This window comes from Barbus barbus (genome assembly GCF_936440315.1).
Source record: "Barbus barbus genome assembly, chromosome: 47".
NCBI classification, from domain to species: domain Eukaryota; kingdom Metazoa; phylum Chordata; class Actinopteri; order Cypriniformes; family Cyprinidae; genus Barbus; species Barbus barbus.
In genome coordinates this window covers 13996301-14017469 of record NC_136725.1, presented here as the reverse complement: position 1 = coordinate 14017469, position 21169 = coordinate 13996301, and the positions used below count along the sequence as shown (strand labels likewise).

At 35.3% G+C, this 21169-nt stretch overlaps 3 protein-coding genes across 5 annotated transcripts; 2 read left to right on the top strand and 1 right to left on the bottom strand.

Annotated features, from left to right (window-relative positions):
* Window positions 1-729: 729 nt before the first annotated feature.
* LOC306865897 (secreted frizzled-related protein 1-like) lies at window positions 730-6093 on the bottom strand. Its single transcript, XM_079410723.1, has 3 exons — window positions 5064-6093; window positions 4252-4332; window positions 730-2024 (listed from the first exon to the last, which is right to left on the bottom strand). The coding sequence occupies exons 1-3, from the start codon at window positions 5572-5574 to the stop codon at window positions 1702-1704; spliced, it is 915 nt and encodes a 304-aa protein (XP_079266849.1). The 5' UTR covers window positions 5575-6093; the 3' UTR covers window positions 730-1701.
* Window positions 6094-9421: 3328 nt separating this feature from the next.
* Window positions 9422-13304, top strand: LOC306865900 (golgin subfamily A member 7-like). Its single transcript, XM_079410729.1, has 6 exons — window positions 9422-9576; window positions 10405-10527; window positions 10652-10804; window positions 10887-10988; window positions 11973-12029; window positions 12113-13304. The coding sequence occupies exons 1-5, from the start codon at window positions 9568-9570 to the stop codon at window positions 12015-12017; spliced, it is 432 nt and encodes a 143-aa protein (XP_079266855.1). The 5' UTR covers window positions 9422-9567; the 3' UTR covers window positions 12018-12029; window positions 12113-13304.
* LOC306865898 (R3H and coiled-coil domain-containing protein 1-like) lies at window positions 13132-21145 on the top strand. 3 transcript variants are annotated; one of them, XM_079410724.1, is made up of 8 exons: window positions 13132-13242; window positions 13546-13711; window positions 14201-14338; window positions 15997-16453; window positions 18036-18208; window positions 18288-18358; window positions 18456-18551; window positions 20214-21145. In XM_079410724.1, the coding sequence occupies exons 4-8, from the start codon at window positions 16067-16069 to the stop codon at window positions 20330-20332; spliced, it is 846 nt and encodes a 281-aa protein (XP_079266850.1). In that variant the 5' UTR covers window positions 13132-13242; window positions 13546-13711; window positions 14201-14338; window positions 15997-16066; the 3' UTR covers window positions 20333-21145. The 3 variants fall into 3 exon arrangements, with proteins under 3 accessions (XP_079266850.1, XP_079266851.1, XP_079266852.1); XM_079410725.1 differs by having other exon boundaries at window positions 13132-13304; XM_079410726.1 differs by lacking the exons at window positions 13132-13242; window positions 13546-13711; window positions 14201-14338 and adding an exon at window positions 14615-14749.
* Window positions 21146-21169: the final 24 nt, after the last annotated feature.

Genomic DNA, 21169 nt, shown 5'->3' with positions numbered 1-21169 from the left:
AGGCATGTTGTCAACACCCGCACTATCTGAATCTGATGCTATCACTGTTGCACACTTTATGACACTGGGAATGTAAACAGGTGTAGTGCCAACGGCAATATGAGACACACACATTCACACACTATTGCATCAGTGCAAGTCATGCAGAGCTATCTGCTCAACATCTTTCAACTGTTCTGATGTGCTGATGTTAAATCTCTCAGACTCCTGAATGACTCTGATAACATGTAGTGCTTTAGTGAAATTCGTTCCACCTAAATCATATGAATGAAAGCGAGCGTTTTGATACTTTTCGGGAGCAGTATGCATCAGTACTGCAAAGCCAGGTAATTTAAAGGCCTGTCCTGCTGGAGCATGAGAGTCGATAACAGATCTTACTGCTTCACAGCTCATCAGCCACAAATAAAGGCACTTAAAGCGTATCAAGGAGATTACTGATTGGTGGGCATTACAACACAGATGTTTTCTCAGGAAAATGCCCTCAGTCCAAAACCTTGCAGTTTGCTTTTCTTGAGGTGACGTATTTCACAAGCTTGTTTGAATAACCGTGGTTGCATCACAGCCATTATCCATGATTTGCTACTTGCTAGTTGGAGGCATGCTAGTCATTATGGACATTCTCACCCTCAAAGGCATTTGAATGGACAAAAATCGGTGTAGTACAGGATGAGTCATCAATATTTTGGTCAGTTTTTCAGTTTTGGTCAGTTTTTTTTTTTTTTTTTTGTTAATTTTAAGTACATTATCTGCACCACCCAAGAAATGTATTTATTTATTTATCATATAATATCATAAAATCTTTTGCTTTCAACACAAAATATGTTAACTCTCCTCAAAAAAAAAAACTCAAACCGCCTTTCATCAGGAAAGCTGGGAGAGAAATATGTCCAAATCTCTCCCTCAATCCAAAACAAACATCTCTGATCTGTCTATACAAGATAAACACTTTGTCTGGCTGTTTGCTTACACAGGGCACATGCAGAGTCTGAAATTTCTCTAATCTGTTCTGATTCGAAGTGATTATTTTGCAGTGATTTCACAACATGTGATTGTTATAGCTGGACTGCTTGGCAGGTCACCACTGCTACTTGTCTTTTTTCCTTAAAGCACTCACAAATGTAATAAATAAAGAGTGCAGTCAAATATATTAAAAATATTTTCTCTTTTAATGTTAAATGATTACAGTGCACTGTGCAAGTCCTCAGGCATGCTATACACCTTTCACTGCATGATTAACTGTGATTTGCATCCTATACAACAACAAACTGTCAAAAAAAACTTTATTGTTTAAGGTGCATGTCTCATGCATTTTACTGAATACCTGATAGATGTGATGAACGTAATAAAACATAAACATTATTAACAGACTGCATGGATATAGATATTATTCCACCATGAAAAAGATATATCAAAAGGCAGTGTTTGCAAAAGCAGAACTCACTCAACTGACTTGTAGCATAATGGAATGTACATAACTGTGAATAACTGTTTTGTACTTGGATTGGTTAGAAATGTTCAAGAACATTTTAAAAAGTGAACTAAATGGCACTTGCTTGTATGTATGTATTCAGACATTTATTGGGCAAACAAACTAAGTTGGATTGTAGCATCTGGTTCCTTTCTATACTGTACTGTAAAGCAAAATGTAATATAATGCTATAATGGAAAGTTCACAAAGATTAGTAGCCAACTGATCAAACATCACTTGAACACTGTATGAGTTGGACATTTATGGCTTTTAAGTTTTTTAAGGGCCTTCTTAAATTCTTTGCTAGATTTGTCCCACTTATGAATGCCTGTCAATAGATACTGTTTCCCCACACTGCGGCCCATGATTAAGTAGTCGCTCCCTAGGTTTTCCAGTTGTTGGCATGGACAGTCTGCTCCATTTCTCAGGTAAAGTACAAGCTTCTTTAGGTCCTGCTTTTTCAGATTTCCAGGCTTCACCGCCTTCCTCCTTTTTTGCAGAATGACTTTTCGGTCTAAGTTGTCTGTTTTGACTTCCTTAATCTTCGTCTTGATTGCTACAAAAATAAAAATGTAGGTTTAAGAAGTCATTAATGTTCATGAAAGTTTCAATGAGAAAGTTTCTTTGCCCACCTATAAAGTATTAAATAAATATCCAAAAGTGTTATGTAAAACCTTCATTTAAAAAAAATCATCCAAGTACAGACAGAAAATTAAAATATTTGAAGTATTTTTGCTTAAGGTCATTGTTGTATTTCTTTGCTATGGAGATGGTGAACACTTGGCTGTTTTTCATCATCTGTTGTCACATTTTAGCCAAGAACTCATACTAGTTTATGTCTTTCAGATGCTATTCTGCGCTAATTGTGCAAAGCTGCATGGTGCAATGTGTTGTATCGCAATATCGTCCAGGGTGTGTGAGGATATGATTCTTGGGTACGCATCAAATTCTAATTCTAACCAAGATCAATAAAGAGACTTCACAATTTCCCCTAAACTTGCTCTATTAGTGATGCTAAAACAAAAAAGTCTTATTACCGATCCCTGAGGCACGCCTTAAATAATTGATTATTCAAGCATTGCATTATGAAAGAATTTAAGCATTTTAAATGGGTTATTATTAAATGGGTGTATTGTGGATAACAATGTTTAGCATTACCAACAAAACAGAACAAGTACTACACATAATCAAATACATTACAGTGTCCTTTTAAAGCGCTAGCTTTAAAATCATCCTCAGCTGCAAAATTATCTTATTCCCTGGAGCTTTATTTTGACAAAACATCTATCATATGATGTATTTGCACTAGTGCAATGGAAGTAAAATGCTCAAAAAAGGAAGCCAAGAAACACAAACTACATCAGGTTTTACATTGATATATTTTCTCATATTGATATTTTTTTTATATTGATAAGTTATTCATGTACTGCATTTATACATTGAGCTTAAAACAATAATTTTAATTATAAGAATTTTGCTTAAAGAATTAATATAAATACACTGTGGAAAATTTCAAGTATCCTAAAATGTGCTTCATGTGGTTACAATTACATGTATAAAAAGTATATATGTTAATCAAAAATTATTATTAAACTCAGATTAGGTAGAAATATCTACCTGTTTAAGGTAACGACTGCATATTTCCAGTTTCACATTCAACAGTGTTACACATAGTTTTAGACAAACATCCTATAATGACTTGAAAAAGCCTTTGCTGGATTGGTGCTTGATAGCTTGCCATAAAATAAAAGGTTCCATGAAATTCTTGCCAGCGGCAAGCTTCCTGTCTCTGACAACATCTCAAACCCTGAAAAAAAAGACCTTCTGGATTCTAACCACATCACTGGTTCTTAGAAACAGCATTTGCAATGGAAGAAGTAGCTCTATTTTTTATAAATCCAAATATCTCCATTTGCAGTAGAAATCTAATAATCAACTGTTATGAGTATGTTGTTCTACAAATATATATATATATATAAATATATACAGAGAGAAAAAAAGTTTTACCATGCTAAGTTGCATTTAAAAACAAAACAATGGAAGCAGAACAACAATAAAGATCTATTCAGAGTTAAACAATATTGGGCACACATGTTGTTATGTTTAAGCAGCACTAGACGATTCTTACTGTCTCAAGAGAGAAATAGATTGCAAATCTGGAAAGTAATATTAGAAATATTTTTTTCAGGCAACTATATTATTGGAAACAAATGTGTGAGCTAAAAACCTGGGCCTGAGAGGAATCTCAATGATGGGAATCAGATTATCTGATTTTGTTCTCTTGAAGTCATTAAGCGCTGGCCAATAAATGAAGCATTCTGAAATCACTTACGTTAGTAGCAGCATGCCGAAAAGTGTTTGGAATAAGTTTTGCTTTTCAGTGCTTGTTATGTTCATAAAAGGACTATGCCAAAACCCTTCACATCTGAGGTGCGTTGCAATATGTTTTAGACAGATTTCCATAATAGTATTTATAAGAGATCATTTTCAAAATTGTCTGAAGTCAGTATAGGGTTTGACTTTGTAGTGTGTTTCAAAAGATCGGCGTGTTGATATTAGTCAGGACAAAAAAAGCCAGTTTATCATTTCTCTCTTGTTGGTAAAGACACTTTTTTTTTTAATAGTCAGACACAATAAATTAATATCTCAATTAGCAACTTAACTGTAAAATCTACCTAATCAAAGTTATCATTTATGTTTTCTTTATTTATCTTGGGTTTAATCTTTTAAAATAAATATGCTTTAAATACTAATACAACAATATTGCATAAAAAATTCATTACCAAATTCACTGGCACACATGTGTTCCAGAATTGCATCTGTGTTCATCTCATTGTCACATGGCGGACAAACAGAAGGGACACCTAAAGAAAAAAAGAAGAAAAAAATGATTTAATCCAAATGTCCTTCCGTATGTATTCAGTAATGTTTGCTTATCGACTTGAGATGTAAGCAATTGTGAGATTATAAATTGATCTAAATGTTTAATTACTTTAAAACCAAAAATGTTAGAACATTCAATAATAGTCATCATCATAATCATCATCAGTGTATTAATTTGACTTTGTATTTATATGTGTGTTTAGTTTTTATGTTCATCAAACAGCATCACAATAGTTGTATACTGTTTTTTAACTTGATTTTTTAGTGTCAAATTCAAAATGATGCAAATATGCAACAACTTTATTACTGCAGGTTATGACTTTGACCACTTAAAAACTGTAATGTTAAGTAAAAACTGAATACATGTCAATAACCCATGCATCATAAACATATCTAAACAAACAATCAGGCTTATAAAACCATAATTCACAAAAAGTCTAAGCTTAAGACACATCTACTGATTCTTACTTTTATATATTTTTTTACATTTTTAAATAACCTAACAGTAACAATATGTAACCAAAACAGTAAATTATATAGTAAAAAGAAACATAACAGTGAAGTGACAGCATAAAAACTATATTACATTTTTGATAAGCTAGAGACGGGCTCAGTTTATTTGTCTGCAACATATTTTTTAAGAATAAAAAGGAAGATTTAAAAAAAAAAAAAGCTAATGTGAAATTCAGTCAAATACAGCTATGATACACACCTGGGGATGTGTCCGTATCATTGCTGCTGGTGGTGTTCATAGAAATGCACACGTCGCCCTGGGGAAACTTGTCACAGTTGAGCATTTCAGGCCAAGGGAACCCAAATGCCTGCATAATAGGGGTACAACTGTCCCGGACAGCCTCGCACAGCCAGCGGCACGGATATATGGGTCTATCGAGGCACACAGGGGCGAAGAGCGAGCAGAGGAATACTTGCGTGCCGGGGTGACAGGCTTTGTGCACCAGAGGAACCCAGCTGCCCGCTTGCTGCTTCACCTCCGCTATGGTGTCATGCTCCAGCAAATTGGGAAGCAGCATCTGGTGGTAGCCCACATTAAAACACAACCGCAGGTCCTCGGGAATGTCCATGCACTGTGGGCTTTTGCCGTAACTTTGCACCCACGTCTCCGGTTTCCAGGTGTCCTGGTACTCATACTCGACAGCGTTGAGCAAAGGGAGTAAGACAGCTGGAGCGATGAAGATCCACAGCTTGGGGAGAAGGTTCTTCATGGCACAAGAGGGAAAAAAATAACAGTTATATCCAACTGCGTTGCACTGTTGAGACTTCAAAAGTATGTTTTTGCATTAGTACTGCTCTAACTAGTTTTCTGTGACGTCCACGTTCTCCACAGTCTCGATATGAGAGTGTCGCGCGCTGCCGTTCCGTTGCGGAGCGCCAGAGTAATGAACGCGCTTGAAAGGTGAAACAACCAATAGTAATGCAACCGACTTGGCATAACGCGAAGATTGCTCAACGTGCTTGACAAATATATATGTGTATTTTTTTTTATTCATGCAAGGGGATTAAAATAATTCATTAACACCTTATGCCTACTAATTGACCGAATCTTTAAGTAATATAAAAATGTGTGCGCGCGTGTAAAAATATTTAACAAAATTTTACAATTAACATTTTAATGCAATATATATTATAGGTGATACATTATAATTGGGGATGCATCCCTCTCTTATAAGTATCGGATAAATAATATATATATCCTCGCATAAAGAATATAATGATCCCCACTTTTTGAAAAAAAAAGGAAGTGTCACGTCACACTCAAAACACACTATATATAGATTTTTATTACTTTTTTTGTTGATTCATAAAGTAGGCCCTTGTTGTGTGAGTACAGCATACACAAACCTTCATTTTATATATTTCATATTTGTTCATAATATTTAATGTTTTTGCTAATAAATATGAAGCAGGAAAAACGTAAATTGCATGCATTTATTTTAGTATCTTGAGACATTTAAGTTGACATCTGTCAGTAAAGAAAGATAAGTTATCTTGTCTGAATCGGGAGTGAAATATGCACAGAACAAGCACTGTTTACAAGCAATAGAAGTCCAAAGTCCAGTGGATTTTGATGTGAGAAGACAACAGGGGATGGAAGCAACAGTTTTAATAGTTTTAATATTTTTATGATGAATTACATACATGAATCCTTTTACTTCATTAGACATTAATGTATGGATTGGAGTCGTGTGCATAACTTGTGGATTATTGTGATGTTTTTATCAGCTGTTTGGACTCTCATTCTGACGGCACCCATTCACTGCAGAGGATCCATTGGTGAGACAGTGACATAATGCTAAATTTCTCCAAATCTGTTCTGATGAAGAAACAAACTGATCTAGCCTATATCTTGGATGTCCTGAGGTTAACTACATTTTCATTTTTGTGTGAACTATTCCTTTAAACCATTTTGGGAAAAACTAGCATCCGAACAGCTGCATTTGCTAAATGAGGCTCCAGGTTGAAAGGCTCTTGTGTAACAGGCTAATAAAATGTACGTGAAAATGGCTGTACATGGATCAGTGGTGCATCTGTAAAATGTCTGATCTAATTCTATAAAAGTTCCACAGCCTGATTTATAACAGTGTTTGTCAAGTCGGTCAATGCAAGCCGGATGGCTCCTCTGCTACAAAGACACATTATTTAGAATTTATAATGAAGCATCTGTGACTTTTGGCTGGGTTTCTAGGACTGGGATGCAGATGCTTGTGAGATGCCCTGCGCTGTGTCTCATATGCTTTTCACACTGAGAGCAGCCTCTACCCAAATTCTAGCTTCAACCATTACAAAAGCTAATGTGGGCATTTCCTTTCTCACATTACTGCAGCTGTGTTCTGGCTTTCATAACCACACGAATATTTCACAATGTTCATAATGAAGTGGCAGTTGAATGAAAACAGACATGCTATCATGGGATGCCAAACTCGTCATCACATAAGATGTTTTAATTACACCAAAGTATATCTGTCATCATGATGTGTTTACCCGTGATTTCTCCACACAAGATGATCTTTGGTGGTAGCAGACCACGTATCCCTCCAGTGAGATCACCTGTTGTAAGCGTCTACTGCATGTATAAATGAGGGTCATTCAGAGATTTATGAATGTCTCCACTCATGACTTGGCTGGAATCAGATATTTTCCTGATATTTTATACAGCAGTCATACTAGTAAAACAGATTTTCTGTTCCCCTGATATTGTGTTGCATTGGTGAAATTTGAATAGTGTCAGAACACTAAAGAAGACTTGATTGAGGACTGAGTTGTGTTTGGGGGTATTTGATATAGTTTTGGTCACTTTGTTCATAGAATTGCAGTCAATAAATTAATTTAAACTGACAGTTCCCTGTTATAATATAGTAAAACATGCCAAACACCTGCTCATTATATCACTTCACAGCACCAACATTTGATTATTTTTGTAGAAAAAAAAATCAAGACTTAAAAAATAAAATGCATATTATTATTTTAATTTTGCTGAAATAATGTTTTAAACAACATCCTTAATAAATTCTTAATAGTTTTTATTAAGGGGTAAACATTAATTAAAATGATTTTACCCAGATCAATGTTTTCATTAACTAAAACTAAAATTATAACATTATAACATTTTCATTGCTTAAATATTAAAATATATATAAATATTAAATATTATTAGTATTACATATAAATATTAAACATTAATGAAAATATTAAACACTACTTGATAAACATTAACTGAAATAAAATATAAAAAATATTTTAGCAAGCTTATTTGAACATTTCTCATTTTCATTGAAGTGCTAAAATAATTTAAACTTTAAAAAACTATTTTGAAAAAATCTATAAAATTGTCAAACAAATTAACATCAAAATTAAACTTAACTTAAAATTAAAATGAAGTGTGTGTGTGTGTGTGTGTGTGTGTGTGTGTGTGTGTGTGTGTGTGAAATAAATAAATAAATAAATAAATGAATAATATGATATATTTAAGAGCTGATTATTAAACTGTAATAATAGCCAACTATTATTGAAACAAAAGTCAGAGCTGAATGATTCAAAACAAAATGTTTCACAGCCAAATGTTTACAAATGCTTTTCATTTCTGGTCTTAATTACAGTACTGGAGTTTCCTCATTTGAAATTAATGAAAAAAAGCTCATGTGATTCGAACATGGCAACAAAAGCTGCAGATGAAGTGCACTTACAGCAAACTTGATCCACTGAGAAAATATCAAATAAAATATTACTGCACAACAAGCTATTTTTATAAAATATTGTCTGATATATGATCTGACAAATGGTTTTTAGAGATCTCACAGACTGTCAAGGTGCACCACAAGCTTATTTTATGTCCATACTGAGTTCATCCAGTGCTGTGTAAAAGGAATTGAGTGATGGTGAAAACTTTGTGTGTTGTGAAAAATGGCCCAGGTGTCCCACGGGAACCTTTAGGAATAAATAGTCTCACCGATGTTTTATTCATCATGTAAGGCTGACTGTGATTCCTTGGGTTCTCAATCATGAAGACTTTTCTCTGTTGTATAAATCATCCAAGTAGGATTCCAAAAACACAGATGGAGACAACAAGAGAGAACTGTTTTAGGCATTAACCTTTTCTACTTTAGGTTTCGCTCTATATCACAAATTATTCTGTAGTAAATGTGAATAAACACCGTTAGTAAGATGGACTGGGCTTTCCTTTTCTCACATATGAACACAATGCCCTTCAAATGTTGTGACGCTATTGTCTTAATGCTTGAAAACAAATACATCTATGATAAATATCTGTTTTGCATTTAAATTACAACCAAAATCCCTTTGGGAACGGCAAGTGAATTATTTTTAGTCAAAAGGAAGATTATAAACTACATTTTACATGAGTTATGAGATTACCACTTCAATTTAGCAACTTCTGAAACTGTTATTTTTTTTAATATTAAATATATTGGGTGCAAAAGCATCAGATTGTGAACTAATAACCTTCTCGTGTCACTTTAAGCTGGCAATGGTGTTTATTTTTAAGTAAATTTGATTTTCACCAAATAAGTTAATTCACAATACTTCATCCGTTAGGTAACGAAAATAAAAAAAAATACGTATTCATCTAAGAACAGATTTGGTGTGGCAGCGGAACTGATGAATAAAGTCAAAGGTTCCTCCCGGACTGTGTTTTGTGGAGGACAGGAGGTCGAAAAACAGGAAGAGGAGCAGCAGCCACTATGGCGGAGGTGCGTGAATAAAAACTACATTTAATTACACTTTTCTTCTTGTTCACTGACAAATGTAGACGTCTGAAATAATGTGTTATAATAAATGCTTCGCTCACCCGCTATTTGATTAATTCACATTATTTGTCACGTTAGCGTTTCTCCAGTGGTCGTCAAATATAAATATCGTCGTCGATGATTAACGTTAGTAAAATTTAAATCCTCGGTTTTACTGACAATTATTCATATAAGTCTTAAACCAGGTATGATGTTTAAAACGAGGTTCGTGTTGTCATTAGATTTCAGTCTTTAACTCATTATTTAAATGTAACTTACTGTATTTGTTGATGGTGATGATGCTATAAGGGCGTTGTGTGTAGTTTCGGTGGATATAGGTATGATTTCCTAAAATGTTGTATATAATCAAGCAAATTATATATGAACAAATCCCTCTGTGAAAACCTTCAGAATATAGACAGGAATAAAAATGTAAAGTTTGGTGTGTGTAGCTGCTACTGAAGTGGAGATTTATGGCTCAGTGTAGAAGAAAAAAGCTCGCCTTGAGAAAACGTCCTTTAAATATGTTGTAATTGATTTTATTGACACAAATCGATAAAGTTCTATAAAAGATTAACTTAAGTGTCTTTTGGATGTTTTCTTTCCACTAGTCTGAAAAAACACTTTATGAAAACCAAAAAGCCCAAAATCTCAATCTTGACAGGTGCATGAAAAAAGTGTTTTTGCCTGCAGTGTCTCCCCTTAAAGTAGTTAAAAGGTGGAGATCACTATTTTTGAGGATAGATGTATTGTTTTTGTTAATAATCCGTAATCTGTTTTTTTTCCCACCAGACGCACAGCTTGCAGGACCTGCGGCAAGCAGCCGTCGCCTCCAAGGTTTTCGTTCAGAGAGACTACACCTCTGGAACCATCTGCAAGTTCCAGACCAAGTTCCCATCCGAGCTGGAGAGCAGGGTGTGTGGAGATCCATAGCAAACACAAAGAAACTATTTACCACTAATCTGTATTTACAGATGTCAAATATATCCAAAGGTTTGGCAAACGATTCTCAATACTGATAATTGTTTTGTTGTTACAGATTGACAAGCAGCAGTTTGAGGAGACCGTACAGACCCTGAATAACCTCTATGCAGAGGCGGAAAAGTTGGGTGGCAGGTCATATCTGGAGGGCTGTCTGGCCTGTATCACTGCGTACACAATCTTCCTCTGCATGGAGACCCACTATGAGAAAGTCAGTTGATAGAGCGATTGGCCCTAGTTGTCATCAATATCATATTATGCGTATGGATTTCAAAATTGTTGAATTCATTCAGGTGCTGAAAAAGATTGCCAAGTACATCCAGGAGCAGAATGAGAAGATCTTCGCTCCTCTTGGGCTTCTCCTGACTGACCCCATAGAGAGGGGCCTCAGGGTTGTATCCTTCCTACAGTTTTCTGACCTGACTGAATTGCTTCATTTTTATATATGTGCATATATATAGGTGCATATATGTGACGTGATCTAGGAAAACCCAATACATGGTGAAATTTTACCCTTTTTAGGTTATGGATGGGCAGTTTTGGCAATTTATTTTGATCATTGATCGGTTTAAAAAACGATTAAACGATTAATCGGGGGTGGGGTGTGTATGGGAGTGCTATATTGCATCATTACACAAACAGACTAACGTTACCCTGAAGAGGACAGTTTTCCGTTGTTCATCATGGGCATAGTCTCTGAACTTTTGATCACCCCTTGTATGTTTAGATAGCACGAATAGTGTACCTTGTAGTTTACATTTAGAAAAGCGAGTGCAGCGCAACTGTTTGCGCACCTGTGCATATACCAGACTGTCTTCAGACTCCTCTTTAGAACTTCAACATCTGATCCTTCATCTCTGGATGTGAAATAGTCCATTATAACATCGTTTAGGACACTTACATCGCCAAGATTGAGCAGACTGAGGTGAGCTAGATCGTTTAAGTGAGCAGTTACTTCAGGCTGCTTTGTTCTCTTCCACTTCACCAGCTCATGATATCGGAAAAAAAAAACTTTGCGTGCCGTAGTTTACACAGGACACACACGCATGGCTTTTTGAGCAGCAAATCAGCATATTATAATGATTTCTGAAGGATTATGTGACGCTTAAGACTGGAGTAATGACGAATGCTGATAATTCAGCTTTGCCATCACAGGAATAATTTACATTTGAATTACATTAAACATAAAAAATAAAATGCATTAAACATCTTATTTAATTGTAATAAAATTTCACAATGTTGCTGTTTATACTGTATTTTGTGACCTTTACTGCATAAGAGACTTTTCAAAATAGTTTCTAAAATCTTATATATACCCCAAACGTTTGGACCGTAATAAGTCTTACAGCACTTAAATTCCTTAACTTGAGTTTTCAAAGGTGGAGATCACTATTTTCGAGGATAGAAGTATTGGTTCAAGATAAAACACACCAAAGGTAAATACTTTTCAACCTAAATATGATGGTATCTTGAATATTAAGTGCATTGGATAATCATTTTGTTTGATATCTTCCTGCAGGATCATGTTTGGAATGTGATTATTGGCCTGCTGGACTCAGAACCTGCTTCTCCATCTCATGATATCACAACCCTATTGCTTTAAATGTAGATAGCATACCTTTAATTTCAGACCATTGATCCATTAATGTATTTGTTGTTTTTTTTGACAGAGGGAGAGAGTGGTTATATTATGTATCTTAGTGAAACTCTCCAAACCAGCTTTCCCTCATCTAACAGCTTTCCATCGTCTTACTTAAACTGAGTTGATTTAAATCTATGTTGTGCCATGTAATTTTATATTGCAGCTCCAGTGCGTTCCCTTCTTTTGTTTTCTGTATATACTTGTCTTGAATGGGAAGTATAGATTAAGTGCACAATGTTCTGTCATAATACAGTTGCATCTTGATTGTTCAAATCTTTTGTGACCGTTCTCATAGTAAAAATTATTTTTTGAGAAATCTGCTCCAATATGTTCTTGTTAGAACGGTCATCACATTCATGAAGAAGCTTCAGTTTTGTGTAAGTGGAAATCTGAGACTGATAGTTACAGTTTGTTGTATTTAATGATTTTATGTAATCAGATTAGTTACTTCAAGTCACTGTTATATTCCATTCCCCTCTAGCAAAAACAGTTTGTTTTCACCCATGCTGTTTTAACTCTACATTTGACTCTGTTTACCATTGACCTACTGTACTTTTATTGGGGTCTGCAGTATAATCCTTATTACAGACATATGCCATAAATCCTTAAAAGGCATGGTTTGCATATAATATTGCATCTCCAGCTTGTATTTCAGACTGCTGTTCAGTTTCTTGCGTAAATCTTTTTATCAGTGTTGTATCATAATGTCTTTTTTGAAAATCTTTTGAAACTTATTTAAACTATGTATCGTACAATAAATAGTGTTTTCTTGAAAAAAAAACAGTGCTGGGAAGATTACTTAAAAATTGTAGTCCTACAAATACAATCTGAAACAAAGAGGAAGAAGCCATGACTGTAATTGCACCCCTGACCGCTAGAGGGAACCAAAAGCCTTCACACTGGAAATCTGATGCCGGTTAAATTTAGTGTTGTTACCGTGTTGCGGATGTCAAGAGTTGTCGTTTTGACTGGGATTTAGTCGCGTTTAGCGGGCTCTTTCGAGTGATGTGAGTTTATTTGTCTAAACCAGTTTAATGTTGTTGAGTGGGAGTGGCGAGCTAATGTTCAAGTGAGTTTAGATATTTAATGTGGTGCAAGTCCCCTGATAATACTTCACGTATTTGTATTTGACTCATAACATTACTTGAGCCGGTGATAATAAAATAATGGCTTTTAGGTTTTATTTTGGACAGTTGTATGTGAATTAAAATCTGCATTTAGTTTGCCTCTGTGAACACAAGCTGTTGTTCTGTGATGTTTGGCCTGTAAGTTACTGATTTGCTCTTTCATTTTTTTTTTAACGTGTGTAGAGACTAAAGCGTTTCCTGTAAGTCTCTGTGGATAAAGATTGTCGTCCTCTGACACCCTGGCTCTTCCTCGTGTCAATGGCTGTTACCTCCCCAAACAAGAGACTGAATTCATCCATACAGTCCTTGAGGAGCTGGATGTTTTTCAACAGAGAAATGAGCAAAAAGGGTAATTTCATCACACCTCTGAAGAAGAGACACTTGCAGCTCTCAATAGAAACGCTCATCAACATTTTTAGAAATGTTTTCATGTCGTACAGGGACACGAGGACCACATGGGCTGATAAACAGTCACCCAGAACACCCCACTGCATAGCAGCATGCTAAAATCATTGAAGAACTATGAATTAGCACATCAAAAACAATTGAAACCTTATAAATTACATTGCAACATGACGGAACGTCACTCAAAGCCATATAGAAACGGATCAAAAAGCACTCTGAATACTCAAGCAGCTGCATGGCAGAAAAACATTCAAAACCCCTTACCTTACAATGCCCTATATCAACACATTAAAAACACTCAAACATCCAAGCAAATGCAGTGACTTGACAACCACCCTAAGACAGTGGCAATGAATTTGACATATCACACTCATATGTATGTGTATTTAGGGCCTCCTGTCATGTTGTCTAAATGAAATGTTCTGAACTGCAGCGTTCTGCTCTTCCCTCCTGTCCCGAGCCGACTTCGCTTCTTGATTCACCAAACCAGTGCAAGTCATCCCAACCTCAGCACCTTCTCTGTGGGCGAGGGCTGCGCTCGCAGAGTCGTAGTGTGTTATTCAGACCTCAGGTAAAGCTGCCAGAGCTCATGTCACATGACACACTCATGGAGTTTAGTGGCTCATCATTGTGGTGCCAGTGCTGAATAGTAACTGATTACATGTAATCCTAGATTATGTAAGCAGATTCCAAAAATCAAGAAATTGTAATTCAATTTGAAAAATATTTGTAATCAGACTACACTTTTATATCGATTACATATTATTCACACAATAGCAATAAATTATTCCTAATATATTGATTCACCTGAATTCTTTTTCATCTTTTAAAATTTCCTTTCTTAAAGCTGCAGTCCGTAAGTTTTGCCTCTTTGATGCCATCTCTGTTGAAAACCTGGTATTGCAGCCAGGTGTGGAATTATCTTTATTACGTGGGCTGTACTCTGGCACGGCTCCAGCACGGATGAATCTAATGTTTTGAGGTGAATGTGTAGATGTCAGTCACCACACCAGTGTGAATCAAACACTTAATAATCACAGATTCTAGCCTACGTCTTGGAATATATGACCCAAATCAGAATTTTCACCGTATATTGTTATCTGAACAAGTAAGTAACGAGTCTGCCACATTTTTTCTGCCCAACTGAGGATAAAGGCATTACAGTAAATCGTGCTACCAATGGTGATTTAATCTAACGATCAGTTAGCTCATATCACATCAAACCGTGCAAATTATTATTATTGTTATAATTTATTCTCAAATTATTAATGTTAAATGTATTAACGTGTAGATTTCAATTTCTGTACCGTCTAATCTAATTGTCATGCCATTCGAATTTCATAATAAGAAATTCTTTTAACCCCAAAAGCAAACTATGCTCCCTTCGAAATGGTTTTCTTTAGAATTCAAATCAAAACTTCTTTGTTTACAGACATGATATAATGACGCAGTGCCATGCTCGAATTTCCTGCGAAAACCTACCCGTACAGCTCAAATTAGAAAACATTATTATAAGATAATCGGGCTAAAGTAAGGCGATAGTTTTGAACACTGGCTGGTTATGGGCTTGCTCAAATATTGATTTCGGATCATTTTTAACCAAAAAAAGTTACGGACTGCAGCTTTAAATAGTCTACCGCTTATATAATTTAAGAAAATCTTCCAGTTTTGTAGACATTCGCACAAAGACCAGTCACTATTTATTACACTGAAATTTGAGAGTCCACACAGCATCTGACCACTGGATTTACAAAAATAATTTCAATTTTAAGAAGTGTTTTCTCAGCATTTCAACATTGCATCAATTACTGATGAGCACATTATTATTATTATTGTTGTTTTTATCACTCAGTGGGTTGTTTAGACATGTATTACAATGTTTTTTTTAAGGCATTTGTCTTTCAAACACACTAGAATTAAAAAAAATTAATGTAAGTGATTTTATTTACTTATTTACATTTGATGCAGGGATTCCCAAACTTTTTTGTCAGCCAAAAATACATTTACTTGAAGTATTACCTGAGATTTTAACGTAATAAGAGTTGATAATTAAGTAACGTATTTGCTTTTTCACTGTTCTCTGCATTAGTTGCATGACAAGCGAGCAAATAAAATCTATCATATTTTTAGTAAAATTGTTTCATTTTGATTGTTATCTTAAAATTGTATTACGTAAAATGTGTGATTTAACAGTCTGTGCGAATTTTTTTTTTTTGGTGCATCTGACAGGTTGCCAGAAGAAGACCAGATAGATACGGAGGGCAGATTCAATGAGCGAGCTTGCAGTCGGGACAGAGACATGGAGACCAACAGCAACAACAGACGGAGAGCCAGACGGCCAGACAAGGCTATTTACATTCCGCGTGTTATGAGACATAAGATAGATCTGGAACAACCGAATCTCAACGAATCATCTGTGGGATCCTCCTCTGATGTTGCTAAGAAATCGCTTGTAGCCAATCAGAAGCCAGAGGTTGACAGTACTGGTCAATCACTGGGTGATGAGGAGTTTGTGCAGCTTTCAAGGTCGGGTCCGTCACCGTGGCCTCCAGCCTTGGACCAGACTGTGTCTGTCTTCACATCTTTGACATTAGATGACGAAACAGATGAAACCTGTGCCAACAACACAGACCTTCCCACTGATGCCACACTCCAGCAGGAGGACGTTGAAAGTTTGCTCTCTGAGGTATTGTAACTTAATGGGTCTCATTCACTAATAATTGCATGGATTATTTGAATTTATTCAAATAATCACAGATTAGACTTTGAAAATTAGTTAAATAAATAGCAGAAATAATATGAAATATTAAAATTGTAATTTATTTTAACTTAATTGTACAAAAATAAATAAAAATGAATACTACCAAACAATACCACGTTTGGTATACTTCACAACAAAATTACTAAAACTTTAACTAAAAAACAATTATATAAAATTAAAAACAAATTCTGAATATTATTTTTTACAAATTATGTATCACAATACTGAAGTAAAACGGGTCAAAATCGCATAAAAAACAAAGTTGCTTCAGTGTGTAATTCACATTGCGTTACTAAATTAAGAAATAATGTAAAATAACAGTAAATGAAACTGACAAAAACATTATAAACACTATAAACATTTATTTTAGTTCTGTTCACTCCACAATAAAACCTTTAAATTTAATGAAATTCAGAACTTTAAGAAAAATAGATGTATAAATCAAACAAATTATAGTGGCATTAAAGGGGTCCTATTATGCTCTTTTACAAAGTCTTGATTTTGTTTAGGGGTTTACTAGAACATGCTCTTATGCTTGGTGGTTCGAAAGTCGCATTATTTTATCATAATTTACATTATTACAATACCTTTCTCCCCAGCCTTGACACAAACGACTCGATTAGTTCCAGGTTTGATGAAGGCCCGCCTTCCGAAAAACTAAAAGTGTTGTGATTGGTTAGCTGTCCCAGTGCGTTGTGATTGGCTTAGACGGCGTTTCAGTATTGCCCCGCCCCTTGCCAGAACAGCAAGTTCATCAATATTGCCATATCAATTCAGACCTTAAGAATATTGAACAAGATGATGGCGCAGAACCTTTGCACGCACGGATATTGCAAGACATATTAAAGTGGTAATGTTAGTATTTTTTTTTTTTTGGCTAAATCCCTTTTTAGATAGGATGTCAACAACAGCTTAAAATGAACTGCATTTACTATGTACAGATAAGTGCAACGGTAATATGTATTGTTTATTGTTTGATTCTAACATGAATTGCACTGAAACTGTTATACAGTTGAATTACACTATTTGTGATCGCATATATATGCAAATTAATTCTCTGCCAGCAGGAGGCGCTGTTGGAGCAGGAGAGAACGAGGTTTCCCCGGTAACGCTGTATACAAAACAGAGCTCTGCTCACAAATGCTGCTTTATCAGACATTATATATTATATTTATATTTACTGTAAATGCCAAACCTAAACTTTGGCTCACTTGGCAACCTCTTATTCAGCACAAATCCAAAAGTTGTTTTGCTTGCTTAATATTGTTTTATAGAAGTTGCCACGCATTCAGATGATAATATAACAGGATTTATATTCTGGAAAATACGGTAGTATAGAGATTAAATATCCATGTATGAAAAAATATTAGTACAAGACATATTTATCACTTGTGAAAACTTTTGTTCGCACAGTTAGAGAATGAGATCTAATGCATCTCTTACCATTATTACAGTCAACTTTATTCTGTCTGTTCTCACACAGTCATTCATTCTTCTTGGTTATTAGATCAAAGCCAAGCTCAAACATGGGGACATCACCATACTCAACACCTGCATTGATTTCCCTGCCTATGCAAACATCTGGCTGGACCCTCAGGAGTTCGGCCACGTCATTGAGATCTACGACTTTCCTGCCATGTTTAAAACAGATGACCTGCTTGATGCCTTTGCTGACTATAGGTGATATGTCACCTCTATATTCTGACAAAAAATAGTGATACAGATCTATAAAGTGACACTGATCTGCTTCTGTTTCCAGTGAAGGGGGGATGAAGATCAAGTGGGTGGATAACACTCATGCTCTCGGTGTATTTTCAAGTCAGTCAGCAGGTATTGTTTCATAAGGCAATATTTTTTTCATGCATGTATCAGGATTATCATTCTTTATTTTCTTATGTTTGACAAACGCATCTTTGGCTCGGTTCAGCTACACAGGCACTGTCCCTCAAACATCCCATACTGAAGACCCGCACGCTGCTAGAGGGGAGCGAGAAGGCAAAATGGAAAGCAACCAGACGTGCAGGTACAGAAAAGTAAAGACTTAGTGTGTCCACAATGAAAAAAATCTTTTTTCAATTTTTCTTTTTAACCCTTTTAATGATAATATTAAATGTAAGGACTCTAAACTGTGAAGTGGTGTAACAATCAAGTGAAAAGTAATAACATGCATATTATTCAAATGTTTGAGGTCGATCATTTTTTTGAATGCATTCGAAAGCCTTTTATGCTCAAGGCTGCATTTATTTGATCAAAAGAATACAGTAAAACAGTAATATTGTGAAATATTTGAATTTGAATATTACAATTTGAAATAACATTTATATTTAAAAATATTTTAAAATTCAACTTATTTCTGTGAGGGTTTTAAATTTAATGCACGACGTGGAGGCAAAGAACCATTTAGAAGTGCATTTAGGTCCTTTAATGCATGGCTAGCCTTTGATTATCCCACTTATTCCATGGTCAATTGGTCATTTGCCAAGTTATAGACAAGTTAAAACTTGTATTGCTCTTTGCAGCGCCATATTTGCCCGAATGGGTAAAAATCATGGTTATTTTCCTAGCATTCTGCCTGCTTCAAATCAGACACAGAGATGAAATAGTGCCGTAAGACCAAATTTATTTGAATGAATTATAGCATGTATTTCAATTAATTGTCGATTGTCGAGAGACATGACAGTTGTGTGTACCTGATTGCTGCGTCTGAGCATCTCTCTACAAACAATTACTTCAAAAACAGCGATTTTATCACCTGGGGAATATAACGTAGCGATCTAGTATCTATCTTTTATTTTAGCAGCAAAAATCGTGGGGAAGCATTGACAACAAGTTTATGTGTGTGTGCATCAATTAAAGCAGCACATTAATATGGAACGGTGATTAAACTGACCTGGAACTACCTGTGCAGTTAAATGAATTTAATCAACACCTGCCAGCCAATCAGAATCAAGTATTCAGACAGACCATGGAATAATTAGTTTCAAGGGATAGTTCGCACAAAAATAAAAATTCTGTCATTAATATCTCACCGTTGTGTCGTTCCAAACCTTCGTTTATCTTCAGAACAATAAAGATTCTAGAAATTTGGAAATATTTTGAGATTTTTATTTTTTTTTATTCAATCCAAGAGCTTTCTGACAACAACGCAACTGAAATGTTCCCAGACCCAGAAATGTAGTAAGGACTTCGGTAAAATAGTCCATCAGTGGTTCAACCCTAATTTTTCACAGCTGCGAGAATACTTTTAGTGCACAAAGAAAACAAAAATAATGACTTTATTCAACAATTCTTCTCCAAATCACGTCTTCTGCTATTATCAAGAGTACCTCTGCACGTAAACAACGCATGCGTCACGGTACTCGGGCGACGCAAAGGAGAAAATTGTTTAATAAAATAGTGGACACATGGACTATTTTACCGAAGTCCTTACTACGTTTCTGGGTCTGGGAACATTTCCATTGCGTTGCTGTCTATGCAGGGTTAGAAAGCTCTCGGATTTCATCAAAAATATCACAGTTTGTGTTCCGAAGATGAGCAAAGGTCTTACAGGTTTGGAAAAGTTTTAGGTCATTGTATTTGTATTTTATGTATTTTTTAATAAATAAATAGATTCACTCAAATGTCATGTTACTAATGTCAGTAATATACTAATTTTGAGCTCTGTATGTTGATGCCGGCCAAACAGAGTTCATTCAGCCGGTGAAGGAAAGGCCGCGGACGGACACAGTGGTGGCTCGCAGGATGGTGACCAGAGCGCTGGGCCTGAGGGGGAGACGCTGTGAAATGAGTAACAACTTCAACTGAATAAATCGTTCCACATCACAGTCAAGACTGTCCTTCAGTTAAAACTAGACTGGGAAAAGGACAAATGTCTTTGACATTAACTACTACATCTACACTACTACTGGGAAAGGAGAGGCTGTAAAGCGTTATTTAGCTGCACAGGATGTCGAAATTCTGAAAAACATGAAATATATGTGGTCTCCCAAGTTTTAATAGGTTGAGTTCAGCACTATTTTAGGAAACAAGACAGTAGTATGTTAAGTGAGCATTTGATTATTTCCTGAGTGAGTTTTGGTAAGCATTCACAGGACTTTGGTTCTTTCTTCTTTAGCAGGAAACAGCCTTGTTTGTTTTGCCATGCTCTGTTTCTTCATGCTTACAAGCCCACCTGGTCCAGCCATTGTAAATAGACCATTTTATTAACTTAAATCTTATTCAATACAAATAAGCTCTTCTACTCATTGGATTTCCTGAAAATGGGTCATCCAGGACCATCATACTTAATCTAATGATTATATTAATATAGACTGTGTTTAGCTTTGTTGTTTCTCAATTGTTTTCTGAGATGCAATAGTATTTACACCTACTACTACACCACTCAAGACTGGGAAAGGAGACGCTGTAAAGCGTTATTTAGCTGCACAGGATGTCGAATAAATGTACAACTATATGTATATAATTCTGTTTGTTTTGTTTGCTTCTGTAATTATATATTTGACTTGTTTGCCTGAGTTGATTTGTTAAAAAAATGACTTATTTCTGCACTATGATGCTTTAAAATTGTTTGATACCTCAACCCATTTTTCATGTTTTAATTAAATGTGTTGTTTGTTGTTTTGGTGTCACGTCTTTAATTGG

What these genes read in the sequence shown, in the direction of transcription:
- LOC306865897 (XM_079410723.1), bottom strand. Translation starts at nt 5,574, where the DNA reads ATGAAGAACCTTCTCCCCAAGCTGTGGATCTTCATCGCTCCAGCTGTC. An exon ending in TGATACGGACACATCCCCAG is followed by an intron (nt 4,333 to 5,063) that starts GTGTGTATCATA and finishes TTTTTTCTTTAG; the next exon opens with GTGTCCCTTCTGTTTGTCCG. An exon ending in CATGTGTGCCAGTGAATTTG is followed by an intron (nt 2,025 to 4,251) that starts GTAATGAATTTT and finishes TTATTTTTGTAG; the next exon opens with CAATCAAGACGAAGATTAAG.
- LOC306865900 (XM_079410729.1), top strand. An exon ending in TGGAGACCCACTATGAGAAA is followed by an intron (nt 10,805 to 10,886) that starts GTCAGTTGATAG and finishes GAATTCATTCAG; the next exon opens with GTGCTGAAAAAGATTGCCAA. An exon ending in TAGAGAGGGGCCTCAGGGTT is followed by an intron (nt 10,989 to 11,972) that starts GTATCCTTCCTA and finishes GAGTTTTCAAAG; the next exon opens with GTGGAGATCACTATTTTCGA.
- LOC306865898 (XM_079410724.1), top strand. Translation starts at nt 16,067, where the DNA reads ATGGAGACCAACAGCAACAACAGACGGAGAGCCAGACGGCCAGACAAG. An exon ending in ATTTTCAAGTCAGTCAGCAG is followed by an intron (nt 18,359 to 18,455) that starts GTATTGTTTCAT and finishes GGCTCGGTTCAG; the next exon opens with CTACACAGGCACTGTCCCTC. An exon ending in GAAAGCAACCAGACGTGCAG is followed by an intron (nt 18,552 to 20,213) that starts GTACAGAAAAGT and finishes CCGGCCAAACAG; the next exon opens with AGTTCATTCAGCCGGTGAAG.